Source organism: Leishmania martiniquensis, chromosome 13, assembly GCF_017916325.1.
Source record: "Leishmania martiniquensis isolate LSCM1 chromosome 13, whole genome shotgun sequence".
NCBI classification, from domain to species: Eukaryota; Euglenozoa; class Kinetoplastea; order Trypanosomatida; family Trypanosomatidae; genus Leishmania; species Leishmania martiniquensis.
The window spans coordinates 395,044-407,057 of NC_090148.1; the positions used below are offsets into that span (position 1 = coordinate 395,044).

At 59.1% G+C, this 12,014-nt stretch overlaps 3 protein-coding genes across 3 annotated transcripts; all 3 read right to left on the bottom strand.

Annotated features, from left to right (window-relative positions):
• Window positions 1–2,185: 2,185 nt before the first annotated feature.
• Window positions 2,186–2,542, bottom strand: LSCM1_05931 (uncharacterized protein; the record flags this gene model as incomplete). The annotated part of the gene is made up of 1 exon (XM_067323365.1): window positions 2,186–2,542. One exon carries the CDS (start codon window positions 2,540–2,542, stop codon window positions 2,186–2,188), a length of 357 nt encoding a protein of 118 aa, XP_067180316.1.
• A 920-nt stretch (window positions 2,543–3,462) lies between these two features.
• LSCM1_05932 (uncharacterized protein) lies at window positions 3,463–5,592 on the bottom strand (the record flags this gene model as incomplete). Its single annotated transcript, XM_067323366.1, has 1 exon — window positions 3,463–5,592. The coding sequence occupies one exon, from the start codon at window positions 5,590–5,592 to the stop codon at window positions 3,463–3,465; it is 2,130 nt and encodes a 709-aa protein (XP_067180317.1).
• A 1,538-nt stretch (window positions 5,593–7,130) lies between these two features.
• LSCM1_05933 (uncharacterized protein) lies at window positions 7,131–7,688 on the bottom strand (the record flags this gene model as incomplete). Its single annotated transcript, XM_067323367.1, has 1 exon — window positions 7,131–7,688. One exon carries the CDS (start codon window positions 7,686–7,688, stop codon window positions 7,131–7,133), a length of 558 nt encoding a protein of 185 aa, XP_067180318.1.
• Window positions 7,689–12,014: the final 4,326 nt, after the last annotated feature.

Sequence of the window (12,014 nt, forward strand, 5' to 3'; positions counted from 1 at the left end):
AGATGTCCAAACGCGGGTCGTGCAGTGTCAAGTCGAGAGTGCGGAAGGGAGCGAAGAGTGTGATGTGCATGTCGGAGCGAGCGTAGCGCACCGCGTCTCTGCGAAAGTCGCTGTCGTGTCGACGGTCGCCTTTATCGTTCATTGAGCTTTGCCGCTGTGACGCGGCTTGCTCTTCCCGCGCTGAAGTGTAGCGACCCCGGCGTAGAACCCACATCTCTTTCCTCTCCGCCGCAGCGTCACCAGAGCTACTAGAGCGCTGCTGCCGTCCACCGCCTGTGATGAGATCGTGCACGCTGCGGTACCGCGGCACCGCATCTGGCGCGGCTTGGGGTGAGTCGCCTCCATCGTCTGCGCTCCCGCCGCCAGCTCGGCTATCCATGCAGTCCCCCTTCTTGAGACGCGACATGGTGAAGTAGCTCGATCCGGTGGTGTGCAAGACACGCCAACCACTCGGCGCAAGCGGTGGCACGGCTGCCACACCGTCCTTCATATCCCGTGCCACCTCTGCGCGCAGCTCCTCTTGTACCAGGCCTGCCAGCTCGCTGCATCGCGCGAAGAGCCGGCGCCGTCGATCGAGAGCGGCGCGCTCGCGTGCTGCGGTGGGCTCCGCCTGCGGTAGCGGAGACTCGGGCGATGCCGAGGTAGGGTAACCTTTCGATGGGAAAGGAGACGCATCCCACGCCGCGCACTCGCCCTCCGCAGCTGGCCCTCCGTCATCCTGCTCATCTGCTAGTTGCTCCGCCATGTTTTCAAAGACGCGGCCATCGTTGCCAAGGGTACCGCGGTTGCTGCACTGCCACCCCTCTCCGCGCATTCTAGAGGCAAAGTAGCGAGTTGCAACGGCCAACGTAGGTACGGCTGCCTTCGAGTACATGGCGCATCTCAGCACGCGGCCAGTGGCGCTCCTGGCACCGTCGCGACAGCGATGCTGAGCTACTAGAGGCAGTGGCAGACAGCCTGCGCAGGCCATGCAGAACCGCCCTGTCGCGCGCCGACGGCTGTGCTCCCACACGACTCCCTGCATAGGCCTAAGGTGCTGACGAAGACGCATAGCGGTCGCGTCCGCTCTCGAGCGGCCTTGCACACCTGCTGAGCGTTGCATTCATGTAGCAGCCGCGAGCGAGGGCACGCACAGTAACGGAGGATGCGTGCTGATGGGTCGTGGGAGGGGATCGAAAGAGAAGTCGGCGAGTGCTGCCGGCCGCAGCCGCATGCGTCGCGGGCAATTTCCTCTCTTGCGGCAGCGCTGAGAGATGGACGGTATGGTGTGCGCACGCCGGCGAACGAAAGGGGGAAAATGTGGCTGAGATGAAAGGAGGAAGAGAGAGAGAGCGATCGGTGAATGGAACGGAGGGCCACGGAGGCATATGAACAAGACAGCTGCGCTGACGCGCAGTGGATCTGCATACCCACACCCGCATGGACGGAGTCGAGGAAGATGCGTCGTAACCACACCACCGCAGACTATCTCGAAACGACCCTCGCCATCGCTCGCAAAGAGGGAATGAAATCGACTGAGGGGGTGTGGGGAGGGGTGTGTGGGTGGGTGGGTGCCTTCGATACATGTGGTGCACAGGTGTACACGTACACACCTTCAAAGAGGGTGAGACAGGGGCAGTCGTCCAACCCGGCCGGCCCTGCCTCACTTCACCCCCTCCTGCAGCTTTGGTCCTTCTGAGTGGGCGCCAAGCCGCGAATGGCACGGTTTCGTCTAAGGAGAGAGAGAGGAGGAGGAGGAGGGGTGCGGTGTGCCGATCGCGCGCTCTCTTCACCCTTCTTTCCCTCCCCATTCCACATATCGGTCTATTCCACTGTTTTTTTTGGTTACATCGACGCCACAACTCCGGCATAGGCAGGCAAGCGCAAGCACACCCGACAGCCACGCTGAGAGGTGTGCACGTGTGTGTCCTGCGTAAGGCGCATCAGTGACTCAGTCGTCAGAAGGGTAAGGCATGATGGTGAAGAGATGAAGGGGCAGCTGGAGCAGGAACAGAGGAGCAGGGAAGGGAAAGTGGGCGCCGCATGGGGACTCGAGGCTCACGAACGACGCGTGAGCTATGCGTCCACACCACCACTCCCCACCCCAACCCTATTGCTCTTCGAATGCTTCCTCTGCCTCACGAGTCCCCCTCCGCTTCCCTCCCCTCCTCCCACACAAACTGGCACGCTCTCCCTTCCTCCGCCCCTAGTCGTTCTTCAAGAAGTACACGGTGACCAAACAGTGAAAAGAGTCGTTCTCGAAAGGGACATGCACCATGCCATCCTTCGTGTTATCCCAGAGGCTAATGAACCCGACGGAGAGCGCGGACCCGGTTCGCTGCATGAACACGCATGTGACAATGTACTTGTACGGCTTCCTGTGCTCCGCGAGCTCAGACAGGATCGAGTTCACAATGTCCTCGACCCAGCCATCTACCTTTGCGGGGTTCCACTGCTCTCCCGCGAGTTTGGTTCGCAGCAGGTTGCTTATATCCTCTTGGATGCCCTCACTGCTCAGGGTGCTGTTCTGCTCGAGATTGCCCTCCGGCTCGTAGTCGGCCATGGTGGACGAGAGTGCGGAGCGCAGGGCAAGCTTTGTGGTGAGCGATGATGGTGACAAGGAGCACCGCGGAGATCTGTGCCATGTGACGGAGGTGCTTTGGGCGTCCACGGCGGTAACGGAGAGGCAGAGAGGGCGAAGATACGGTCGTGCACGAGCGTTGCAAGGCTGGGCTGCGCGAGGGTCAACGGGGGTGGGTGGGGTTCCCCTTCCTGCGTCTCCAATCAGGCCGTGCACACAGGCCGGCCACGAGATCAAGAGGGCAGTCGCGTGCCTACCAGCGACGAAAGAAAATCCATTCCCACCGCCTGCCGATGATACCCTCCACACTTTCTGGCGAATTCGTGGGTGCACAAGCCACTTGCGGTCGTCGTCCCCCTTGCCCGCGCATCACGGCAATAGGGCCCCAGTTGGGGAGGGGGGAAGGGGGAAGCTGGTGGAGGAGAGGGGGGGAGGGTGCTGAGAAGAAGAACGGCAGCGAGCGCTCTGACTTCCTCCCTCGAGTGAGGCGCGTTCGCGTTGTGTGAGGCGCAGGTGCTTTTCCATTTTCTTGGTAAGGGGTGTATGCTCCCTGCTCGCGACCTCACTACACAGATTTACACGCAGACAGACAGAAAAAAGGACTCGCAATGAAGCAAATATCCTTTGGTCGACACAGAGAGACGCGCACTGGATAGTCAACTAAACACACACACACACACGACAAAAAAGTGATCGTGGAGAGCAGCGACGACACTGAAAAACGTAACGCGCGTCAACTGAGTCCACTCAACGTAGTTGAAGAGCCACATCGATTGGAGTGTTTTGACCTTCGGCGGACAGACACGCACGCCCCCGCCACTCCTACGCGCACCTCACTCTTTCGAGGCACAGGGACAAGAGAAGGGAAAAAAACACAACAACATGAGTCCAATGAGGTAACGCTATTGACGGAGGTAAATGATATCGTCTCCGTTCGGCCCGTTGCCGATTGAGAGCACTTTACAGTTCGTGAAGTACTCGATGGTGGAAAGGAGTTCGCAGACGCCGCGCGGCAGCGGTGTGTTGCGGCGGCGCTTCGACGACGCGATTGGGCTGTCGCGCCAGCCATCGATCAACTTCACAATTGGATGGCAGTGGTAGAGAGCCGCTTCGCTCGGCACGGGGTCGCCGGCGCGGATGATGTCACCGTTTTTGTATACGTGCCCGTTTACGTCCACCTTCTTTCCCTCAGGATTGTAGTAGACATAGGCGATGGTCACACCAATCTTATCGTACTCGTCCCCGCGGTCCAGGGCGGAGATGGTGAGGTACGGGCCTTGGATGCTGTTCACCTCGTGCTGCAGGACGCAGTCGAAGAAGCCGCACACGCGCGGCTTCTTCGTGACGGCGCCGCATTCGCCGTGGTGCTGCGCCGAGGCGATGGCCATGGCAACGCCGATATTGTAGGTGCCGGTCGCGTCCGAGTACTCTGCGGGAGTCAGGATGCCGTTGTGCTTTGCTTTGTCGTCGCTGCTTGGAAAGCCATCGCGGAAGAGAGTGCGCTGAACCGCTTCGAAGTTGGCGCACGCCGCCGACGGTAAGTCGCGCAGCGTCTTGATGTTCTGCGCGCTGAAGTAGTCCTGGGGGACGAAGCTGCTAGGGCAGGCGCCAATGCCAACGCGGCTAGAGCCCGGCGCCTTGTGCACGTTCAGTACGACGGACTTGACATGTTGAAAGTTCAGCTGCGAGGCGGCCAGCAAACCGGCGGCAGTGGTGTCTGCCGAAGTGGTGCTCTCCCAGAACTTCGCGCGCGCGTTGCTGAGCCAGTACGACTGCGGGCCCTCAAGCAATACCTTCTCGCCGCGCAGCACCGCTGCGCGCAGCTCGTAGATGACGTCACAGCGCGCGGGGAAGTTGGGGTTGTGCCTCACACGGTCACGGTACAGGTCCACAAGGAAATCCACCTTATTCTTCGCTTGCGCGAACGCAATGACGTGGGCCGGCACGCGCTGAACACCATCGCAGTTCTCCTCGTGGCAGAGGCGCACCACGTCGGCGTCTGACAGTTTCTTCACCTTGAGCAGGCCTAGGTACGTGTCCATGTCCTTCTCTAGCCGCTTCCGCAGCGTCTCGTCGGCGTTGAAGATGTGGTCTAGGCGGATGCCGCGCTTCATCACCTTGCTGCCGTGCACCGGCGCGATGCCCTTGAGTGTTGACGCGTTGGCCGCCGAGCCGAGCAGGTCCAAGAGCTTGTGGTACGGTGTCACGATGCAGACGTTGCCGATAAAGAGGCGGTCGCGGTAGCTGATTCCGGCGTCGATCAACTGAATTATCTCCTTCTCCATAAAGCTGACGGGGTCCATGACGCACTCGGGGCCGATGTAGTTCCGCTTGCCGGGTAGCAGCAGGCCAGAGGGTGCAAGGTTGAAGACGAACTTGTGGCCGGCCTTGTCGTAGACTGTGTGGCCGGCGTTCTCGCCACTGTTCACACGGGCAATACACGTGCACAACGGGTGACGAGCAACCGCGTCCACTGTCTTGCCCTTGCCTTCGTCGCCGAAAAAGGCACCAGCCACCATGATCACGTCGTGTGCCTCGACGATACGGTAGAGTGTGTCCTTGAGCGACGCCTCCGAGTACTCCGTCACGCGACGTGGCTCCTGCAGCTCCGGCAACGGTGGCAGAGAGCGCAGCGCCTCGTACACCTGCCACTGCCGCCCGTTTGTGTGCAGGGTGTAGGCAGACGCCGTCATGGCGTCGCGTTGCGACCTGCCGCTGGCTCCATCGGCGGCGTACAATGCCCCGCTCGATGGCTTCTGAAAACTGCACGGCGGTTCGTCGTCGTCCACCATCTCCACCTCGATCTCGACACTCGGCTCCCGTACGCCGGCATGCTGATGCTGCCGCCGCTGCTCCGCCTCTTCATCCGCACCAGGGGCGCCCAGTATCACCGGATCTCGGTGACAGCGCGGGTGCGCCGCCGCCTTTATGGGCTGCTGCGCGGCCGGAATACGGCGGCTGCATTTTGGGTTTGGCAAACTCGGCGTCTCCGATGATTTGCTGTAGAAGCCGCCGTAGCGACGAATCGGCATCGCTGCGAGCTGTGGAGGGGGGAGGGGGCGCGGCGACGGTTGCTGCGTTGAAACTGAGCTTCCAAGGCCTGAGGACAGATCAAATTAGACACACGCACACCTGCGTGCTGCTCCTCCGAGTGCGCTTTCTTCTGGACGTGTGGTGTGCGAAAGGGGGGAGGGGGAGTCCGCGTGCGCTGTGTAAACGCCTCGAGGTGTGTGTATGTGTGTGCGCGTAGAAGGGGGAGAAGGGAGGGGTCGACTTAGATGAGGTGATGATGGGAGTAAATTGGGTCGTTACCTGTGAACTGAGACGGAGCAGTCGTGCGTATGTGTAGGCGTGCATGTGTGTACACATCAGCCATTTTTTTTTAAATGGCATTCGGCGGAGCAGGAGCGAAAGGATGAGCACAGTGTAAAAGAGAGACAGGGGCGCGGGCGGGGTACGCGTTCGCATGGAAGGCGATATCGTGGGGGGGGGGGCAAGGAAGCGGAGAGGGGAAGAGGACAAAGAGAGAGAGTAGGGAGCATGTGTGTGTGTGTGGGGGAGGGAGGGGAGGGGGAGGGGGGCATCATCTCTGCTCTGTTCGTTCTGCGTCGCCGCATACCTGTCGAAGAGAGAAGGACCGCTCTCCTCGGAGCCTGGACACACACACTTACACACACGAGGAGACAGGTGCGCGCGCGCGCTCCTTGTCGCTGTTCGCTACTCAGCGTTCCGAAGAAGAGAGAGTACACTCAACGAACCAAAAGCGTTTCCGAGTCGGCGTGCCCACTCCGCCCACTGACCTGTGTGGCAGGCCCCGATCGCGTGGTGGTGCAACACGGCCCCCTGCCACAGATCCAGGGAGGAGAAGGTCCCTAAAGACTTATCCTGAGGAGTCCCCCCTTCCGTCAGGATCGGAGGGGGAGGTCAGTCGTTTGAAGAGCTAGCGAAGCAAGTCGGCGTGTGCATGTGTGTGTGTGTGTGTGCAAGCCAGCAGGGGAAGGTGACGAGGGCGCGTGGCTCGTGCAGCCGTCACTGTGCATGCTGCTATGCTGCCACACAGAGAGGATTGAATAGAGCACAACCACGGCAGGAGAGGAAACACATGCGCGCACAGCGATATGCCGATTCGCGTGAGGCACTCAAACGCACGATCCGCGCGCTCACTCTCCCACGAGCGAGCAGGAGAGCGAGAGAGATGTCCTCGCTGCCATCCACGCGCGCACACGGTATAAGCGCTCACCAATCTGTGCTCACGACTCTGAAGAGGTGCGGCTCGGTGGCTGGGTCGCGCCCACCGGCTGTGGTGGAGCTCGGTTCGCCTCTTGCTCATGGCAGCCAGGGGGGTGGGTGGGTCCGCAGTACACCACTGCCATCGCCTCATACCCCTCGCCTATTTTTTTTAACAGGCGGAAGCGGGCTGAAGCGCAGTCCGCCTAGCAATGGCGGTTACCTATTGCCTTTCGCTGTCTCTGAAAGTGCGACCAATGACCGGGGGTGCGCATGCGAAAGAGGAGGGAGGGATGAGGGGGGTGGGGCAAGGCGCCGCTGCCTGAGAAATTGAGAGATGTCGTCACTCGTACGAGTAGCGGCTAAGCGGGTGCAGGGAAGGCACCAGCCCGCGAACGAAAGAGTTGGGATCCTGGAAGCGTTCGGTCGCCTTGGGCACACGTATAACGCGCTCGCGCCACTGCGGTTCCACGACATGATCGAGCTCGGCACGATAATGCGTGTTATCTGCCACCATCATGGAGGCCTTTCCACGCGCCAACAGGGCCGCTCGCATACATCGACTGCGGTAGACCTTCTGAATATCCGGCTCAACGTCGAGCCACTTGTACGAAGGGTTGATGCGCGAGGTGCGGATGGTCATGACACCCTTTGTTGTCGCATAAAGAGTGAAGCTGTTGGGGTCCATGCGGACATTCCGTCCTGGCCTATACTCGGGTTGCCGTGAGTACCGGTCCTGGCCGAAGCGACGGCGCTGCTCCTTCAGCTTCTCCACCGGCGTAACGGGGGTGCCGGGGATAACATGAAAGATCTTAGCCTTTCTTCGTGGCGACCCGGCCTGATTCTTCGCATTCCCAGCTGTCACCTTGCTGGCGCACCAGCTGTGGGTAATGCGGAGCATTCGGTGACAACAACAGCGGCAACTAGAGGTGAAAAGAGGAAGAAAATGTCCAGTTAAATAGAGGTATATGCCACAGGTGAATGGGCGATGCAAAGGAAGAGGGAGGGAGAGGGAGACAGCGTCACTGCCGAGAGGGCTGACGGAGGCGTGTGCGAGCTCGAGAGAAATATGTCCCCTCCCCTTGTGGTCTCTCAAGCCCCTTTGTTTTTTTTCGCTGTTGTTGTTTGCCCGTTGCCTTTTCCACCTGCGAATGGCCAGCGTGTCACCGCACCCCGCCACCAACGATGCACGACGCACGCGTGCGCACACATGCGCGCCGGAAAGGTCAGCACAACGCCGCACATAGAGAGAGAGACGGCAAGGGGTGGGGAAAAAACAACAACAAAAAAAGGTAAAGTGAGAGCATTGGGGAGGGGGTTGAGTGGGCGTGAGAGAAGAACAGGGTACCTTCGGCATGTGCGCTATGCCGCTACACACCACGACACATCGCCGCCGTTGCTGGTCGAGTTCGCGGAGAGGAATGGGGCGCGAGACGCTGTGGGACTTTTCTCATACGTGCTCTTCCCTCTTGCCTTTCCCTTGGTCGACGAAGTGCATTGAGCGCCGCCCCCATCGCGCATCGAATTGGCCTCTGCGGCTTCTTTCTTTTGTTCAACGGTCAAGGGGACGCATCTAGAAACGAAAGAGCGAGACCCACCCGCACACGTGATACGCTTGCGCACACCGTCAGCAGCGTTCGCTTCAGCTTCATTAGCATCCTCTGTTTGCGGAATGTGCGGTGGGGTGGGTGCATGCATGCGTTTATACTTAGTTACGTGTGGGCGCTTCCTTCCCTCTCCCTTTGACGGTCGCCCTCTGTTCTTCTTTGACTGTCTTGTGCATCGCTCCTCTCAGTGGGGGAAGGGGGGAAGCCGAGGGTCGTCGAGAGGGAGAGAGCGGAGTACTCCGCTCTCTCCCTCTCGAACTCTCTTTCTCCCCTCCACTTCTGATATATACATATATATATATATGTATGCCCTCTCAATGCGTACTTGTGTGCAGGTGCACGCGGTGTAGCGGTGCGCCCCATGAGGCTTGTAAGTGTGTGTGTCGGGGGTAAGAGCCTTCACTAGGCCTCTCTGCTGGATAGGCTACCGAGAGGCACAGGAAGGCGCGAGGACACACCAGGCGCGCTGCACGAGGGGGCGAGCGAGAGACGCTGTGGCTGTGAGGGAGGCGGAAGAGGGAGGAGGAGAGGAGAGAGCACGCCAACAAGGAAAAGGAAAGCAAAAAAAACAAAAGAGAACAAGCCGCGCAGGTGTCGAGCACGCGCACAAACTCAGCCGGTCACAAACGCAGACAGTCACAGACAGACGAGAAGGACATGGTCGGCTCTTATCTGCTGTTTCTTTCGCTTCATCTTCGGGGGTAGGGGAGGAGGAGGCGAGCGCTTTGCCGAAGAGAAGCGGCAACGAAATAAAAAAGGGGGAGGGGCTAAGGGGGAAGGGAGAGAGAGAGAGACGGGGGGAGGATGAGAGAGAGAAGATTGGTCAACGACACTCACACACACACACACACATAGGCTAAAGGCAGGGTAGAAGAGACAGGCAAGAGAGCCAGTTAAAGCCAAAAGAAAAGGCAAGAACTAACGGGAAGAGAGGATCGAGATCGACGGTTGGGGTAGGCCGCGACTGATGAAAAAAGGGGGTGGGGGGTGGGGCAGAAGAAGGGGCAGGAAGGGTTGATGATCTGCGAAAGGGCGCAGAAGAGAAAAAAAGGCGAAAACAGAAAAGTTAATCTGAGGGCGAATTGTGGGAGGAGAGGGGCCGAGACCGCGTGCCTCATGTGGATAGTCACACAAGCAGACAGACGCACACATGGGTACATGCGTGTGTGCGTACATATACATATTAGATAGATAGATAAAGTTGTACTGAGATCGGACAGAGGGGGGGCAGAGGGAGGGGGAGGGGAGTGGCGCACGAAGGAGGGAAGATAAGGCAAAAGTGTCTGCTGTTGTTTCCCCTCACCTCCGCTCCCTCGCGCGTTAAGCTCTCCCCCACCCCTCCCGCTCCCTCTCCCTCTCTGCTGCTCGCCCCACTCACTGTCTCCATGTGTATGACTACTGCGCGCCTGACAAGGGCATCTACTCACTCTCCCTGCTCAAACGTCACCCTCAAAGAAGCCCCCCCGGCTCCCGCGCTACTGCTTGTTAAGGCGCGCGTGTCGCTGTGCATGGGCCATACGTAAAGGTACGGGTGAGGGGGGTAAGGGCTATGAAATGCGTACGAGCGTGCCGCCCGCCCCTTACCACGTCATTGCCGAAAAAGAGACGTACGGTGGGCGTCTGTGTTTGTGTGTGTATGCGTGCGTATGTAGCGGAGGGGGTGGAGGACAGCACGCAACGCAGCCGTTCATATCGAAAGCACGTGCCCAATTCAAGGACGCAGTAGACAGTGGTATATGCCACAGAAACTCACGGGAACCAGAGGCACACCTATTGGAGGGACTAGAGGAAACAAACGGGCCGGGAAAGAGGGGGATGGAGTGGCCGACAGAAAGAGGAAGACACTCATGGAGGGGGCGTACACACATACAGGCATGAAGAGAGGGTGGGGGATCGTCAAAGATCCGTGAAGCACACAAATCGTCGCTTGCACATGCACACAGGCGAGTGGTGCGCTCGAAAAAAAAGCACCAGGCAAGACCTCAGCACTGCAGAGAATAAAACAAAAAACAACAAATACAAACGCAGACACTTACGCAGACGCGCAGGCGCCTGCGCGCACGCGCCTGCGCGGTGCAGTCTGACTGTTTGTCTTCTGCTGCCGTTCCACTTTTTCGAGTCGACTTCATTCCTGTTTTCTTCGCCCGTAACTTAGACTGAGGACCAGCGCGCAGAAGAATGCGCTCGAGTACACTCGTTCGACCCTAATCTGTGCGCGCGTGAGACAACGAAAAAGATGGAAGCGCCGCTTGTCGCTGGTGCCTTCTTCCCAAGTTTCTTTTCGCACACACCGCCAGTCGCGCATCCTCTTCTCCGCGAACGGCCTTATTACAGGTTTCCCTGGAACGATTCCGCACCGCCACCGCCACCTTACTCCCTCCCCCACCGTTTTCGTGTTGCGCGCCATCGTGTATGGGGAAAAGCGGAGGAGGACTCTTTCCATGGCGCGCCCGACAGGACGATGAAGGCTTTCGTCTTCCCTCTCCTCCTTCCGTCGCTCTTCGCTCACCGCCTCGGGGCGTCCACGATGCCCCGCGAAGAGGTCGGGCACTACGGACACAGCTCTCCATCTACTGCCCCCTTGAGCGGGCGCCGATACGCACAGCCGCACACACAAAGAGGAGAACGTATGCGTGTAAGAGGAGAGGGGGGTGGGTGGGCGAAAGAGAGAAGGGCGTACGAGAGGCTGACAAAAAGAGAAGGGGAGAGGGGGACTCAGACGTGAAGGACACGGAGGGCGACGGAGACACCACAAAGCGAAAGGGAAGAAGGGGAGAGAGAGGCGCCGACACAGAAACGAAAAAAGGGGTAGCCATCCTGAGATCTTCACCGCTTCTCCCCCCTCCCTCAACTCCTCTCTCAAACACACGTTGTCAACGGGGTGCGAGAGAGGATGAAGAGCGGGGTGGGGTGGGGGTGAGCGGAAGGAAGAGGAGGACACCCGCACTTAAACGCACGGAAAGAGAGCGAGAGGGGAGACTCAGAAACAGAGGCAACGTCACAAACACACACACACACACGCGCGAGCGCCACTGTCATGTGAGCACCTCATGCTTGGCAGGTAAGAGGCAAGTCCGTGGGCGCGGTGGTTGCTGCGTGACGACGGAAACAATTGAAGAGGGAGGGCGCAAGAGGTGCGGAGAGAATTAAGATGTTTACGCGCAAATAACTGAAGAGGGCATCCACCAAATCATTTACGCAGCGAAAAAAACACACAAAGAAAGGAGGAAGAGCAACGAAGCGGTGAAAAGAGCTTGTGATAGCGAACGCCGTGCACAGAGAGAGCGCGAGAGGGGGAGAGCCAAGGAGAGGCACATGTGCATGCCGACGCGCAGAAAAAAAAGGGAGTCGGCGGAGTGGGAGGACGCTCCACAACTTCCGCAGTCCTTGAGACCGGAAGAAAAGAATTTGGGAAGGCGTGGCAGCGCTTCGAGGAGGAGGGCGGAGCAAACAAGCAAGAAGACGAAGACATGCATAGAAAAAGTGTGGAGTGGACACACGCACGCGTATATGAACGGAAAGAGAAACAGAAAAAAAAAGGTAGCATGGGTGAATGTGGGTGTGGGTGGGTGTCGGTATGCCTTTGCAGCGTTCGTCCTAGAGTCCTTTTACCCCCCCCC